We start from the raw sequence: 17721 nt of genomic DNA, 5'->3' as shown, positions 1-17721 counted from the left end.
TTAACTGCTATGGCAAAACTTTATGGCAGAGCTTTCCAAGCATTTCATGTTGTGGATACAATTTTTAGATAAGCATTGTTTTGCGACACAGTAATTCAGTTTTACTAGCACAACTGGAGATTAAACCAACCCTTTATAAGAGATACGGGCACATACATATGTTGTAAATAACAAAATATATGGGGACACAACGTGTCTCATGAAAATGTTTCATTTATATTTTTTTTAAAAAAATTATTTGTAATATAATAACATACATTTCCAAGATTTTTATCATTTCTTGTTAAGCTCCTGTGACACACCTACACATTGCAGCCAACACATTAACAGAGAGCTTCCCAAACTGTGTGTCACTGCAAGTTAGTGTGTCGCCTGTAGTGTGTAGGTGTATCTCGCGAACGTAAAGGAAACCTCTAAGTCTATGTGAAATAAGCAATAAATCATGTGTTTTAAAAAAATATAAATGAAATGTTTTTATGAGATGTGCTGGGTTCCCATTATTACATATATGTCTATATGTCTATATGTCTTATAGGGGGTTAATTTAGGTAAAGGTTTCCCCTTGATATTAAGTCTAGTCATGTCCAACTCTGGAGGGTGGTACTCATCTCCATTTTTATGTTGAAGAGCCGGCATTATCCGTAGATGCCTCCTAGGTCATGTGGCCAGCATGACTGCATGGAGCACCGTTACCTTCCCATAGGAGCGATACTTATTGATTTACTCAAATTTGCATGTTTTCGAACTGCTAGGTCGGCAGAAGCTAGGCTATCAGTGGGAGCTCACTCTATTCCCTGGATTCAAACTGCCGACCTTTTGGTCAGCACGTTTAGCAGCTCAGTGGTTTAACCCACTGCGCCATCGGGGGCTTCAAAACTGAATTATTGTGTTGCAAAATAATGCATGTCTAAAAAGTGTGCCACCAATATAAAATGTCTGGGAAGCTCTGCACTAATGTGTCACAATGCACATTGGAAAGCTCTGCTCTATGGAATCCTGGGATTTGTAATGTGGTGAGTTTTCCAGTAGAGAATCCTAAACTGCAAATCCACAAATCCTGTAGATTAGAGCCCTGATAATTAAAGTGGAATCATATATGGGTAGTATATACGGTGTTCCCTCACTTATCGCGGGGGTTAGGTTCCAGGACCACCCGCAATAAGTGAAAATCCGTGAAGTAGGGACGCTATATTTTTATACATTATTTTAGTAGATATACACTATTTTAAGTCTTTATCAACCAGCCATGTATTGATAAATGGGCTCCTTCTCTTCCCGTTGCTGCTTGGGCTCCTTTTCTCTCCCTTTGGCTTCTCCTTCCTCCCTACTGCGAAGTAGTGAGGGAACACTGTAGACTGGATATAATAGTCATATTCAAGGACCCAGTTTTAGTACCTTGCTTTTGTGGCTTTATAGTTGGCAATAGTGCCCGGAATAAATGCATTGCTCCAATGACCCAGAAACCATCAGCCAGTACTGCACTACTTCACACTGCCCTTTTGTTCATAAGAAAGTGTTGATGGTGTACAAGAAGACTTGGTGATGATATGCAATCTCTTCCTATAATCTCTCCAAAGCTGTGCTAACCACTCATGCAGTTTTGCTGTTAAAACGCAGTGTCTAAGATTAAGCAGAAGTGATTGTAATGGGGTTTGAGAATGGTTAAAAGGGGCTACAGGCAAAGTAAACCACCAGGTGTGAATTAACTTCTCACATCATCACCATGACTCAAGAAAGTGAGAGATCTTGAAGGGGACATATATCCGATATGAAAAACGTGTGGTTTTGTGAAGATATGGAGCAGTAAAATGTGCAGATGAAAGATAAAGCCTTGTTTTTGGAGTTGGGTGGGTGTGTTTTCAGTGCGGGCTCTAAGCAAGATGGTGCAATAAAGTCAACAGAGTAGTAAAATAATCCTGTAGTTGTCCAAATACTCTGCAGAAGTATGGAAACAGATTGTTGAAATACTGACTAGTCAAAAGGCTATTATTAGAAGAAAGGAACTGACATTGTTTTTAAAGGAGAAACGAAAAAATTGCAGAACTCAAAATTTTTCTTCACACAGGGGAGTGTGACATTTCTTTCTATGTTCATTCTGCCTTTCTTTTTTTTGTTGTTGCTGAAGTGCATCCATTCCAATCTTTATTACAAAAATTTGATGTAAAGAACGAATCTTTCAACATCATTGATTAAACGTTCCTAAATTGGTAAGTAAATTTAAGTTGGTGTGTGGGTGTGTGTGGGTGCGTGGGTGCATGCTTTTTCCTACTTATATGGATAAGGAACAAATATAAAAATAGATATCAGAATAGATTAGGAATATTAGGTAGATTTCCAACTTTACAACAAAACCTGACTGCCAATGTTATCAGTTTATATTTATCTACAGGGTATTGACAGTTTAAACATATCCCTTCTATTCTTAAACTGTTAAATCCCCAGATTGTCCAGTTACCCTTCATCCCCTAATAATTGAGCAGATTTTTTTTCCTATTCCTCATCTCTATTTTCTTTTACTAAAAGAAAATCAGTGATATTATTTATAAATACCTCAACAAGGTACAAAAAAGCATCTATGCCAGTGGTTCTCAACCTGTGGATCTCCAGATATTTTGGCATGCAACTTCCAAAAATCCTAACAGCTGGTAAACTGGCTGGGATTTCTGGGAGTTGTAGGCCAAAACACCTGGGGACCCACAGATTGAGAACCACTGATCTATGCATACTGGATGCCATGGCTGACTACTATATGCATTTAGACTATACAGGGTGCATTGTGATTTATGACACAAAAATATCACATGTGCAGTAAATTCATCATGACTGAGAAGTTTTATTCTTTAGGATTAGTGTGCATATATGTATCAAGGTTGGTCAAGTCTTATCCTTTTAATGCATTGAAGGGCATTATCTTGAAAGCTTGACAGGCATGATCTTGAGCCCTTGAAACATATGGAAATTAAAGAAATTCCTAATTAAATATAAATATTCACCCAGATTCAGATAAGGTGTATATATTTTAGACTTCTCAATCCTTAAGTGTGGTTAAACTCTGGGATCAGTTGTTTTTAGATTTCTGGGATGCTATAGAATAGTGGTTCTCAACCTTCCTAATGCTACGACCCCTTAATACAGTTCCTCATATTGTGGTGACCCTCAACCATAAAATTATTTTCATTGCTATTTCATAATTGTCATTTTGCTACTGTTATGAATCCTAATGTTAATATCTTAATTCAGGATGTATTTTCATTCACTGGACCAAATTTGACACAAATAACCGATACACCCAAATTTGAATACTGGTGGGGTTGGGAGGGGATTGATTTTATCATATGGAAGTTGTAGTTAATCTACAATCAAAGAGCATTCTGAACTCCACCAATGATGAAATTGACCCAAACTTGGCACACAGAACTCCCATTACCAATAGAAAATATTGGAAGGGTTTGGTGGGCATTGAATTTGAGTTTTGGAGGTGTAGTTCACCTACAACCATAGAGCACCAAACAATGATGGATGTGGACCAAACTTGGTACCAATACTTAACATGCCTAAACATGAACATTGGTGAAGTTTGGGGAAAATAGACCTTGACATCTGGGAGTTGTAGTTGTTGGGATTTATAGTTCACCTATGATCAAAGAGCCCCTTGAATCCCACCAACGATAGAATTGGGCAAATTGGACTTTTGGTGGGAGGATTCGCCGTCTGTTTCCAAAAAGGAAGAGAAGGACAGGTGAAGCTTTCTCTGCCAAAGGGATTCCTAAGATAATCAGAAATATGTCTTTTCTGATGGTCTTTGGTAATCCATTTGACACTCCCTTGCAACACCCCTCCCCCTCCCAGGAGTCCCGACCGCCAAGTTGAGAAACACTGCTGTATGCATAAGTGTGTACGTATTGTATGTTTTACATGTTTTGATATGGTCAAAAGTGACTAATCAATAAAGAATTGTTGTTGTTGTTCACTGCTATAGAAAGACAGAAAGGACAACAATTTTCTTCCGACCACAACACTGATAAGTGGTCCTTATTATGAGGGATGTTCTCGATTGAAGATGGAAACATTTTCCTATATTCCCTGAAGATAATGCAAAAACAAAATCTCACATTTGGGGTGTAGGCTCATAAAAACACAAATGTGTTCACCATATACAGTAGAGTCTCACTTATCCAAGCTAAACAGGCCAGCAGAATGTTGGATAAGCGAATAACTTGGATAATAAGGAGGGATTAAGGAAAAGTCTATTAAACATCAAATTAGGTTATGATTTTACAAATTAAGCACCAAAACATCATGTTATACAACAAATTTGACAGAAAAAGTAGTTCAATATGCAGTAATCTTATGTTGTAACTACTGCATTTATGAATTTAGCACCAAAATATCACGATATATTGAAAACATTGACTACAAAAATGGCTTGGAATATCCAGAGGCTTGGATAAGCGAGGCTTGGATAAGTGAGACTCTACTGTAGTTTATTAATGTGGACAATATGTTAATGTAAGAGTAATACAGTAGAGTCTCACTTATCCAACATAAACGGGCCGGCAGAACATTGGATAATAAGGAGGGAGTAAGAAAAAAGCCCATTAAACATAAAATTACATTATGATTTTACAAATTAAGCACCAAAACATCAAGTTTTACAAGAAATTGACGGAAAAAGCAGTTCAATACACAGTAATGTTATGTAATAATTACTGTATTTACAAATTTAGCACCAAAACATTGCAACGTTTACTACAAAAACAATGACTACTAAAAGGCATACTGCCTTGGATAATACAGAACCTTGGATAAGTGAAGCTTGGATAAGTGAGACTCTACTTTACATGGTTAAGGAAATCATATCTATCCTTTGATTGAGTATTTCAGTAGAACACCTCCATATTCAATAGCCATGAGTTTTGAAAGTTCTTATTGCTGTTTTGAAAAACCAGCGCTACTCTTCCTCTTTTTGGTAGTAATATTTCTAGTTCAATTAATTAAATAAACAAGAACTAGCCGTACTTTATGACATTCATTTCCAATCACCCTCAGCCTATTAAAAGCAATCCACTGCACCCTTTAATTTGTTTATCTGCAATGCTGCAAATTCCTCCACAATGTGTGTGCCTGCTTGTGCTTTTCATTGTGAGAATCACACCACAGGGGACCATCTACACTGCCATATAATCCAGTTTCTGAATGCAGATTAACAGCATTGAACTGGGTTATATGGCAGCATAGATTCATATTATTCAATCCAAAGCAGTTAATCTGCATTCAGAAACTGGATTATATGGCAGTGTAGATGGTGCTTTAGCTGCTGATCATTTGTCATAAGATCAGCATTAGAAACAGAGAGAGATGATAGGAGATTTTTGAGTGTTTCAATCCATATTTGAAAACTGCTAGTCATGGTCATTGCAGATCATCATTTCTAAGCAGGTGCTTTGCTAGTCATTCAAGGAATACTCATATTATTCAGTGCATTTCTGCAAGAGGAGAAAAAAACAAAGCTGGAAACATCTAACAGAATGCAAAATGCAGGAGACTTTGCTTCTCTTTTGCATTGGATTCAATTACCTCCATAGAAATATGTTCTTCCTGTATATGTATTTCTTAGGTAAAGGTAAATCCCCCCCCCCCCGATGTTAAGTCTAGTTGTGTCCAACTCTGGGGGTTGGTGCTCATCTCCATTTCTAAGCCAAAGAGCCTGCGTTGTCCGTAGACACCTCCAAAGTCATCTGGCCAGCATGACTGCATAGAATGCTGTTACCTTCATGCCAGAGCGGTACCTATTGATCTACTCACATTCGCATGTTTTCGAACTACTAAGTTGGCAGAAGCTGGGGCTAACAGTGGGAGCTCACAGTGGGAGCTCACCTTTCGGTCAGCAAGTTCAGCAGCTCAGTGGTTCAATCCGCTGCACCACCAGGGGTTAAATATTTCTTAATTGAATGTTATCTTACTAGGAATTCAACACAAATTTTGTTTGCGAAACTAAATGATTGTGACATATCTGTCTTTCTGATTGTGTCAACTCATTCCGAACCCTCATGTACATGTCTTCTTTCCCTAATAATACATTTTAATATTCATGTTGAGCTTTCTGCACTCCAACTCAAAGAGCCCTCTGCAGACATTATGAATGTATGACCCTTACCAGCCAAGTAGCTTTCCAAGGGTTAGGGGGATCAGTTCAGAAATAATATTAGTAGCCAAAATGGTCATCCTTCTATTTTGTGTAAAATCATTAGACAGGGTGAGGGCCATCCAGATTGTTTTGAAGTCTAACGTCTATAAAACCTTACCTAGTGGTACAGGCTTGGGCTGCTGAAAACTAAAATTTCTGCGGGGCAAAAATGATTACTTCTATGCTATAGGAAACTACCAGAAAGCAGAGACTGTGAACTTGGAAGAAACACAGATTCTCAAAGAAGAGGGCCAGGGCACAAAACGTCGAGGCAGAAAACTGTGCATAACTTTGGTGAGTCCACATGTGCTTTAGACTGGATTTTCTCAGCTGGCAGGCCCTTGTGAAACACAAGAGTCTCTTCTTGAAACTAATGTCCAAATTAGGCATAGCATGGCATTACGGCTGCCTTTCCCTTGATGTTTATGAATAGCTTGACTAAGGACCTTATCATACATACCTTATCATCAAACGCAGAGGCAATTTAACCTTCTCCTGAGGGGATGTTTGATTCTGGCCACAGGGGGGAGCAGCTGCTTCATCATCCACTCTGACGGCACTTCCTCACTTCCTCATTCCAACATTGTAAATTAGTTAAACTTGCCTCCCCACTTTTATAAGTGGTACCTTATTTCCTACTTGATATATGCAACTATCTTTCGGGTTGCTAGGTCAGCAACGAGCAGGGGCTATATTTTATTTTTAATTGACAGGTGCTCACCCCGCCACAGGCTGGCCTCGAACTCATGACCTCATGGTCAGAGTGATTTATTGCAGCAGCTGTTTACCAGCCTGCGCCACAGACCAGCCCCCACATGAGGCCTTCAACCTGGGGCTTCTCTCACACAGAAGTTTCTCACACCAGGCCTTCTTACACTGAGACCTTCTCACACTCCTCGGGACGACTCTAGCTTTGGCATACTAACTCTAACAGGTTTTGGCCTGCTCACTCTCCTCAGGGCAACACTAGTTTATTTAACCTTTTCAGTGCTTGACTCGCACTAATTTTTGTAATTGAAAATACCTAGTTAATTTTAATATTTCTGACACTCTTCACTTTCTCCACTTTCTCCAAAGTCATTATGGGCTCTGTTGCTGGATGTTGCTGAAACAGAGCACCATGGAGTCCTGCTGGAATTTTCCCTGTGTCATGTGACGGGCTCCGTGGGACTCCGTTTTGGCAACGTACAGAAGCAAGGAGAAGACATAGACAAGACTGCATCTGATAAGGTCCCTAATGGGAGCAACTAGGTTTGAACTCTTTATTTGTGGTGTAAACCACATTTCAAATATGTAACTTAAACTTCTCCATGTGGCAAGAAAAAAGATATAACAGAGAATCTGTTTCTAGAATCTAGCAAAACTTGAAACACTGCAGAAAACTTATCTGAAATAACTAAACAGTCTCTGGTCTTAACTTTTTTTTTTAAAAGCAAACTCATTTCTGGAGAGGATATGAATGTACAAGTGATCTTATATCAATACAAATTTTCACTTTGTGATTACACCACAATTGTAAGAATGCCATGTCTCCCCTTGCACGTGCACTTCTCTTTTCAAATCGCTAGCATTGTAGTAATCTAAAAGTCAGTTGACCACTTAGAAATGCAGTTTAGGCATCAAAATTAAAGGGGGGGGGGTAACATTTCCAAAGGGATGCAAACACAACTAATGGAAAAGTTTGGATTTTTCAATGTTCCACTTTCTGTAATGCTAGAAATGTGAGGAGCAAATGAAAAATTCACTTGAAGGAGGAGTATTCTTATTTGGTGGAAGCACTGCCATCATTCAACTCCCATGCATTTCACTATGTGTGAAACAGCCATTTTGATTTGACACCACAGTCAGGCGTTTCACACCAGCATAACTACTGCTCTTTTCAAAGGAGTGGCACATGGGCTTTACAATCAGTGCTGTCTGCCTACAGTCCTAGTAAAGTGCCTTGGCAGTCCAAGGCTTTCTGTCATATCAGCCACTTCCAGATATAAACTTGGTAGCAATATAACAATTTAACTCCCAGTGCTCTTATTTTATTTATTGTCAACACATATCACTCAACTAGCCTAGTCTTCCTGATAGTTCATAAAATGTTAAATGAATAAAATTGAGATATGACGAACGTTCATTTTCAACATTGGCTTCCTAATCCCCAGCTAACCAGCCACAGATCATTCAGGGAATGACAATCCAGACAACCTTCCAAACTCTGATCTATCTGCAGGCATGGAAACAACAAAATCCTGTATATGGCAGAAGTCCCTGTGATTTTAATTCTAAATGGAGCTATGAAGAATACAGTAGTTCTCATCTATACAGATATTATTGGATTGGGAGTGATATCTCCCAAGATCCCTATGTTTCTAGAAATATATCCACATATAATTATGAAATATAATATCCATATACAGTACTTAAACGGGCCAGGAGAACATTGGATAAGCGAATATGTTGGATAATAAGGAGAGATTAAGAAAAAGCCTATTAAACATTAAATTAGGTTATGATTTTACAAATTAAGCACCAAAACATCATGTTATACAACAAATTTGACAGAAAAAGTAGTTCAATACACAGTAATGCCATGTAGTAATAACTGTATTTACGAATTTAGCACCAAAATATCATGATGTATTGAAAACATTGACTACAAAAATGTGTTGGATAATCCAGAATGTTGGATAAGCGAGACTCTACTGTATATAATTATTTCCATCTTCATTTTGTGCCATTGTTATTAATAACTTTTCAATAACTTTAAAGCATAGGTTCTTTTTATTGCAATTTCAGTGTGAGAGGTATATCAGAAGTTTTATAGAACAACATTTAGACATATAGGCATACAGATTGCATGTAACTACAATGGATTCACAAACAACCTACTTACATTGGCTAACAAACAGACAAAGGGGAATTACATTTCTACTCAGCATTTATACACATATGCATGCATTCATCATGCATACAAATATTACCATATCCTTTCTTCCTCCTTGGAGAAGCACCTGCTCAGGCCCGGCTCTGCTTCCCCTGCAGCTTGCCAACACAAAACTCAAAAATATCAAAATGCCAAAACGCCAAAACTTCTCTTTCTCTAAGAACAATGCCAAGGATCAGAATCATGGTTTCCATACAGCAGAACTGACTCCCTACAATACATATCATCACTCAAAATGCACTCCTTCCTCTTTCCTTGAAAAAAGGAGGCTCAAAGTGACCAGACTGCATTCCGTTGCAGATCTGCCACTCTCCACAGTACACCATCAATCTCCTTCCCAATGGAGCAGAACATGGCGGGTGAACAGCATCTCTGTCACACTTTCTGAATTGTCATATGGTAACTTATATAGCAATATTTTCCTGATGTCCCAAAGTTGCAAATGAACGATAGACGTCTTCCATCCTGGCTCCATCTCAGTTTCCTGGACCAGATATTGATTTTTCTTCATTGGTGTTAGCAAACACAAGCAACTCTGTGTTGACTTTATTCTTAACAGTTGGAAACATTTCCTTAATTTGATGTAAACATTTCTCTTACCATTGTCACAGTTCTTATCACAGTTTACCAGGCAGGTCTCATTGGCAGGTTTTAATTACAATTCAGCAAGCAAGTAGTTAGTCATCGCAGGCCTTAATATTTTTGAATGGTGTCTCCAAAATTATTAGGTTTCATTCATTCATTCCTTCCATACAGTTCATTCAAACCCACACATATTTATATTTCATTTATCAAATCTGCACATTACATTTTTGTGACACCATGGTCCCTCTAAAGTCACCATTATAAGCACATGTTGGATTCCTGATCCAGTTTTCAGCAGCAGAATCAAGCTGTAGCTCTTTCAGCCTTCTGTGAAGCTAGCTCTGTTTATTCTCAAACATGTTTTTAAATTTTTTAGAAGTTATTTTAATGTGATTTCAAAGACCACTAATTATCATCTTTGTTTAATTTTCACATGTTGGTATTGCTATTTTTGTTTCATCTCTTAAATTCTAATCCCACATCATTTAGGATTTTATTATTTTTCCAAAGCCCTGTCTACACTGCATATAAAATCCAGATTATCTGCTTTGAACTGGATTGTATGTCAGTGTAGACTCATATAATCCAGTTCAAAGCAGATAACATTGATTATCTGCTTTGATAATCTGGAATATATGGCTTTGTAGAAGGGGCCCTTGTCATATTTTTACACCTATAAATGAATACAGTTTCCCTCACTACTTTACGGTTCACTTTTCACAGATTCGCTGTTTCGGGGTTTTTCAATAAACTCTAAAAGACTATTATAAATCATAAAAAATTATAATGTAAGGGAGGAAGGAGAAACCAAAGCGAGAGAAAAGGAGCCCAAGAGGCAACGGGAGGAGAAGGAGGCAATTTATCAACACATGATTGGTTGATAAAGACTTAAAATAGTGTATAACTACTAAAATAATGTATAAATATTAAAATAAATATAGCGTCCCTACTTTGAGGATTTTCACTTATTATGGGTGCTCCTGGAACCTAACCCCAGTGATAAGTGAAGAAACACTGTATTAAAAGTTCTAGAAACATAAGGATTTTGAGAGAGATCACTCCAAATTTAATAACATATGTATAGATGAGAAATACTGTTTTTCCAACCTCTGGTAGACAGTATTTCTTCTTGCTGTGTAACTTCAAGTAGTATCCCACTTATGGGGACCCTAAGGTATTATGAAGTTTTCTTGGCCAAACTATATTCAAAAAAGTTTTTTCCCTTCCTCTGAGGCTCCTGCCACACAGCTGTACAAAATCCACATTGAACTAGATTATATAGCAGGGTGAACTCAGATAATCCAGTTCAAAGCAGATATTTTGGATTATCATCTTTGATATTCTTGATTATATGGCTGTGTGGAAGGTGCCATAGAGTCTCAACCACTGGATTTCTATGTCCAAAAGGGATTTATACCCTGTTTGCCAGAGTACTAGTCCAAGACTCAATCCACTATAACACTCTTTCTCTCACACAGGCAAATGTGATCTTCTTACTACTATTTATTTATTTACTATATTTATACCCTTCCCTTCTTCCTCCGAAGGAGACGCCAAGCATCTTACAAGTAGGCAACAATTCAATGCCGCATAAACAGACATACAAAAAAATGCATTTACATTAAAACCAAAAAGTTAAAAAACATATAAACATTAGAACCAATAATTAAAACCTCACAATTGAAAAGCATAGACCAGGAGCCATTCCAGTAGTAACAGCACTTACTCCGTATCCATTTATTGCACTTAATTATTGTTCAAAGGCTTGGTCCCACAGCCACATTTTAAATTTCATTCTGAAGGTCAGGAGGGAGGGAGCTGATTTGATACTATCATCATTCACACAAGTAAACAAGAATTATCTTCTTCAGTCACAGGGAGCAAGATGGAGACATCTACAGTGACAACAGATGGGGCTGTAGTCACAACAGAATTTGATTACGGTGACATCCCAACACCATGCCACAGTGTTGCTGTCCAAGAATTTGCTTCCCATGTTCTACCAACACTTTATTCTTTGGTGCTCGTATTTGGCATGCTGGGCAATGCACTGGTTGTGCTGATCCTCATCAGATACAAGAAACTCAAGAGCATGACCGACATCTACTTGTTGAATCTGGCCATCTCTGACTTGCTTTTCGTGGTCTCGCTCCCATTTTGGGCTTATTCTGCAGCCCATGAATGGATATTTGAAGATGCAATGTGCAAAATCCTTTCTGGGATCTATGTTGTAGGCTTCTACAGTGGAAGCTTTTTCATCATTCTGTTGACCATTGACCGGTACTTAGCAATAGTCCACGCAGTTTTTGCACTAAAAGCCAGGACGGTGACCTATGGCATTGTCACAAGTGCTGTCACATGGTGTGTGGCAATATTAGCATCAATACCCTGGTTGATCTTTAACAAACTACAACGAGAAAACAACCACTGCAGATGCACTCTCAGTTTTCCACCTGAAACACATGTCAACTGGAATCAGTTTCTGACACTGAAAATAAACCTGATTGGCCTGATCTTCCCCATGATTGTGATGATCTTCTGCTACACTCAGATCATAATAACCCTGATGAGATGCAGAAATGATAAAAAGAACAAAGCGGTCAGGCTGATTTTTATCATCATGATTATTTACTTTCTTTTCTGGGCCCCGTACAACATTGTTCTTCTGCTCCAGACATTCCAGACATCATTTCGTCTTGACAATTGTTACAGCTATAGTAATTTGGGGGTTGCGTTACAAGTGACAGAAACATTAGCAATGGCCCATTGTTGCATTAACCCTGTGATCTACGCTTTTGCTGGTGAGAAGTTCCGAAAATATACATGCACTTTTTTCCGAAAGCACATTGCTCTTCATTTGTCAAAACACTGCCGTTTTTTGTATACAGAGCCTCTGGAACGTGCAAGTTCTACATATTCCCATTCCACTGGCGAGCAAGACCTTTCAGCTGCGTTGTAAAGGATGTCCAAAGAGAAGCATCATTCTTAATTTGGGGGTTGCAGGTTTTTAGACCTCATTGCACGTGGGACTCTGGATAGTATATAAACAAAGTTTAAACTCTTATGACAATACAACATTAGTATCAAAGACAAGACTTGAAATTAACAGACTTTAATTTCACAAACTGTACAAAATCAAATCTCACATGCAGTTGAACTGCAGACATTGTATTCTCAGGGATTCTGGTAAAAGCAAGGAAAGCAAATCCTTTATTCAAGCCAGACATATACATTATGCACTATAGTCTTGAAACTTATTTCATGTGTGTTTTAAGGCAAGACATATGCCACAGGATTTTTTGACTCAGGGTCCTTCTACACTGTCATATAATCCAGAATATCAAGGCAGATAATCCATATTATCTGCTTTGAGCTGGATTATCTGAGTCTACACTGCCATATAATCCAGTTCAAAGCAGATAATCTGAATTTTATACAGTCCTAAGGCCCCTTCCACACAGCTGAATAAAATTATACATTATCTGCTTTGAACTGGAATATATGGCAGGGTGAACCCAGTTCAAAGTAGATATTGTGGGATTTTGTGCCTTGATATTCTGGGTTATAGGGCTGTGTGGAAGGGTCCTAAGATTTCCAGATTTAGTATAGGCGATATACCAAATGTCCGTGTATGCTGCTGCTGCTGCTGCTTCCTCTTCTCTAAGCACCTGAACCTTCCCATCTACCAGAGTATTTTATGCAGGTTCATGCACTGAATCCTAGTGTTTTAGATAGAGTAAAGGTAAAGATAAAGGTTTCCCCTGAAATTAAGTCTAGTCGTGTCCGACTCTGGGGGTTGGCGCTTATCTCCATTTCTAAGCTGAAGAGCCAGCGTTGTCTGTAGACGCCTCCAAGCTCATGTAGCCGGCATGACTACATGGAGCACCGTTACCTTCTCACCAAAGCAGTACCTACTACTCACATTTGCATGTTTTCAAACTGCTAGGTTGACAGAAAGTGGGCTAACAGTGAGAGCTCACCTCGCTCCCCGGATTCAAACTGTTGACTTTTTGGTCAGCAAGTTCAGCAGCTCAGCAGTTTAACCCACTGTGCCACCGGATAGATCAGTAAAACTCAATTATTTAAATCAGCAAAGAATGGTCTTGTTTTAATCACTGATTTAAATCTGTTTCACCATTGGTAATAATATGTTATATATTTTCTAGGCAGTGGCTTGTACCTGGCCACTGCAGAAATATGTACATTTGCTGATTTGCTAAAGTACTGATAACAATATGAAGCCGTGCAAGTATGTACCACATTGTATATATCTACATTTTCTATGTTTATTCCCTCTTTATAGAATAAAAACAAAATGTCCCCATATGTAAGGATTGAATAGCTGGCATAATGCACTAGGAGGTTCAATAGGAGAAATAGGAAAGCCAACCCTGTTGTGGATAATTATTATTGCTTTGCTGCATTGCTCTGTTTTGCTTTGTTTGGCCTTGGCCCAGCCCCATCCAGAGAAAAACCAAATCTCAGGCAAACATGAAATGCATGAGAAAGAAGCAGGGAAGAAATATTGCAGATAGAAGTGTAAAAAGAGAAGGAGGAAGTCAAGACGAATTTAAAAAATACTCTGGGCTGTAAGGAACTTACTCCTGTTCTCATGCTGACTTCCAGCTCTCTGTTAAATGAGGCATTCTCAGATTTTCTGTCTTCAGACCTACTGAGAAGGCCGAAAATCTTGTATACATTGACAAAATGACAGCTACATTTGGCATTATTATTTAGGAATAACATGCATTTTTTTTTTTACTGGTATCAGATTTCCCTCATCCACTTCAGTTTATAACAATTGTGCCATTTCATGAGGATAACCAGCGGATTTCAACTGTGCTCCTCAATTAAAATGACAAGATATGGTTTATTTAGAAGAACCTCAACATAGGGCTGGTGGTCAACTGCACCTCTATAATATATCCAGGCAGCTGAAACTATCCTTATTTCTGTCACTTTTTTCATAGGTATAATATACTTTATAAGAGTGCTAAAGTAACACCCCTGTAAATGTTTCTACACTGGATTTTGTAGGACCATGGCTGTGCCATGAATGTTCAATGTGTGGAAATATATCATACTTTCTGAATCTGTCAATTTGTTGACATCGTGTTTTGTTTTTACAAGAATAAACTATGCATGACCATTTGCGTTGTTCACTGTATGTCTGGTCTTATGTGAAAGTTATCAAAGTTTGTATCAGAACTTTAATTTCTCCTTTTCGAATTACAGTTTGCAGAAACTCTCATGGCCCTAGCTATCTAGGATCTATAGTCCACAAAAGTGCCAAACGCTGCTGCAGCTATCTTAACCAGCCAAACATCCGTTTTTCTAAGCTGTAAGGCTGCTTCAAATATAATGTAAATAATCAAAATTAATCTCTTATTTTTGAGAACGTGCTACCTCCAGTGACCACGTGTCAATGCACTAGGTATGCAAGAAGCATGTATGGTCAGACCCAGGCTGATGCCTTCAGGTAGCATATACTTTGGCAAAAAAAAAAAAAATGAAACCTGCTTTGGTAGTCCAGGGATACTCCAGGCTTGTCTGGATCCTCATCTACACTGTCAAAGAAAATCTAGATCTTCTTTGAACTGGATTATATTTAAAAGAATAAATCATACCTTTCCCCTGCCACCATGACTTTTATAGCAGAGCAACAGATAAGAACACCAGTAGACTTGTAGGAAATTCGCATTGAAGAAGCATTGTAACCATCTGCACAGCAAAGTCATTTTCTTCAGTACCTGTTCAAAACTACATTAAATGGTCTGTGTAGATGGGGCCTAATAAGGGAGATCTTCTGTTTGAATACACAGTGAATTGAATCCAGCCTGCAGACAAGGCAGACCAATGTGTTAGTAGTGTAGGAAATAAATCCCAAATTCCACTAATACGATTTCTTTCTGAAAACAGATTAAAAACAGCTGCAGTACTTTTCTTCAATTAGTAAAGTTTCGGGTTTATGGATCTTTAATACAGCTATTAATATAATGTTTACCTAACAATTCATACATCTAGATGAGCAAACTCTGATTAATTTTTATCTATCTTGGTATTTTCCCTCCATCAGAATGTTCTGCTATCATTATGTGTATTACAGAATTATTACCTCTTTTCATGTAAATAATCTTGATAATTTTTCAGCTATAGGAAACAAGATGGACACTGCCATATACACAACAGTCGATGACATTCTCACCACAGAACTTGACTATGGAGCAGCACCGTGCAAAGATATCAAGGGCCAGAAATTTGCGTCCCATGTTCTACCAACGCTTTACTCTTTGGTGCTCATATTTGGCATGCTGGGCAATGCACTGGTTGTGTTGATCCTCATCAGATACAAGAAACTCAGGAGCATGACCGACATCTACTTGTTGAATCTGGCCATCTCTGACTTGCTTTTCGTGGTCTCGCTCCCATTTTGGGCTTATTCTGCAGCCCATGAATGGATATTTGAAGATGCAATGTGCAAAATCCTTTCTGGGATCTATGTTGTAGGCTTCTACAGTGGAAGCTTTTTCATCATTCTGTTGACCATTGACCGGTACTTAGCAATAGTCCACGCAGTTTTTGCATTAAAAGCCAGGACGGTGGTCTATGGCATTGCTACAAGTGCTGTCACATGGTGTGTGGCAATATTAGCATCAATACCCTGGTTAATCTTTAACAAATTACAACAAGAAAACAACCACTGCAGATGCACTCTCCATTTTCCACCTGAAACACATGTCAACTGGAATCAGTTTCTGACACTGAAAATAAACCTGATTGGCCTGATCTTCCCCATGATGGTGATGTTCTTCTGCTACACTCGGATCATTGTAACCCTGATGAGACGCAGGAATGATAAAAAGAACAAAGCGGTCAGGCTGATTTTTATCATCATGATTATTTACTTTCTTTTCTGGGCCCCGTACAACATTGTTCTCCTGCTCCAGACATTCCAAACATCATATCATCTTGACAATTGTTACAGCTATAGTAATTTGGGGGTTGCGTTACAAGTGACAGAAACATTAGCAATGGCCCATTGTTGCATTAACCCTGTGATCTACGCTTTTGCTGGTGAGAAGTTCCGAAAATATACATGCACTTTTTTCCGAAAGCACATTGCTCTTCATTTGTCAAAACACTGCCGTTTTTTGTATACAGAGCCTCTGGAACGTGCAAGTTCTACATATTCCCATTCCACTGGCGAGCAAGACCTTTCAGTTCCATTGTAAAGGATTTCTAAAGAGAACTCAATCTACTATAGCTTTTCATCTCTCTCTATAGATCCTCTGGGACTATATGCAGTTGAGTCTTTATAACAACTCAGCTTTAATTTCAGAGAATACCTAGATCTAACAGACTTTGGTTTCTATCATCTGACAAGGTTTACCACAAATAAATCTCAGATGCAGTGGAACTATAGACATCATATTGTCAGAGATTCTGGAAAAACAGCAGTAAAATTAAGCCTTCATTCAAACAAGTCTTATGCATTATATAATCTCTGAAATGGATGTGCATGTATGTTTTAAGAGAAGACAAATATGGGATGAACTTGAACTCATATGAATCAGAGTTGATATAAAGCCAATGATGGTTTAAAAGGGATTTGTAGTTGGATTTTTACATTGAAAAATGAATTAAAACTATTTAAGACTAATTTCATTTTTTTTCTTAAATTATTTTTAAAAAGAGGATCCTAGAGCTTTTCATCTATATTATATATATATATATATATATATATATATATATATATATATATATATATATCATATATATTCTATTAATATGAAAATGTCAGTTCATGGACACAGAACGAAACCTGGATTAGTTCTGTTCTGCAGCTACTACATATGAAATACAGTCTTGTCTCTCCTTAAGTGGTAAGACAGAAAATGTCACTTGTCTCTCCTTAAGTGGTAAGACAGAAAATGTCACTAGCAGACAATTTGAGGATATTGGGTAGATGTGAATAACGAAGAGCTGTCTAGATATAAATGCAAAGGATCCTGTT

General features: G+C 38.0%; 2 protein-coding genes across 6 annotated transcripts; both read left to right on the top strand.

Moving 5' to 3' along the window:
- The first annotated feature begins 2070 nt into the window (after positions 1–2070).
- LOC100557385 (C-C chemokine receptor type 5-like) lies at positions 2071–17367 on the top strand. Of its 3 annotated transcripts, none has more exons than XM_008118295.3 (2): positions 2071–2207; positions 15858–17367. In XM_008118295.3, exon 2 carries the CDS (start codon positions 15872–15874, stop codon positions 16937–16939), a length of 1068 nt encoding a protein of 355 aa, XP_008116502.1. In that variant the 5' UTR covers positions 2071–2207; positions 15858–15871; the 3' UTR covers positions 16940–17367. The 3 variants fall into 3 exon arrangements, with proteins under 3 accessions (XP_008116502.1, XP_008116501.1, XP_003225807.1); XM_008118294.3 differs by lacking the exon at positions 2071–2207 and adding an exon at positions 6392–6481; XM_003225759.4 differs by lacking the exon at positions 2071–2207 and adding an exon at positions 7305–7438.
- ccr5 (chemokine (C-C motif) receptor 5) lies at positions 2117–14856 on the top strand. Of its 3 annotated transcripts, none has more exons than XM_008118293.3 (2): positions 2117–2207; positions 11579–14856. In XM_008118293.3, exon 2 carries the CDS (start codon positions 11593–11595, stop codon positions 12664–12666), a length of 1074 nt encoding a protein of 357 aa, XP_008116500.1. In that variant the 5' UTR covers positions 2117–2207; positions 11579–11592; the 3' UTR covers positions 12667–14856. The 3 variants fall into 3 exon arrangements, with proteins under 3 accessions (XP_008116500.1, XP_008116499.1, XP_003225806.1); XM_008118292.3 differs by lacking the exon at positions 2117–2207 and adding an exon at positions 6380–6481; XM_003225758.4 differs by lacking the exon at positions 2117–2207 and adding an exon at positions 7326–7438.
- Positions 17368–17721: the final 354 nt, after the last annotated feature.

The sequence above is a fragment of the Anolis carolinensis genome, chromosome 6 (genome assembly GCF_035594765.1).
Source record: "Anolis carolinensis isolate JA03-04 chromosome 6, rAnoCar3.1.pri, whole genome shotgun sequence".
Classification (NCBI taxonomy): domain Eukaryota; kingdom Metazoa; phylum Chordata; class Lepidosauria; order Squamata; family Dactyloidae; genus Anolis; species Anolis carolinensis.
This window is presented reverse-complemented; position numbering and strand designations above follow the sequence as displayed.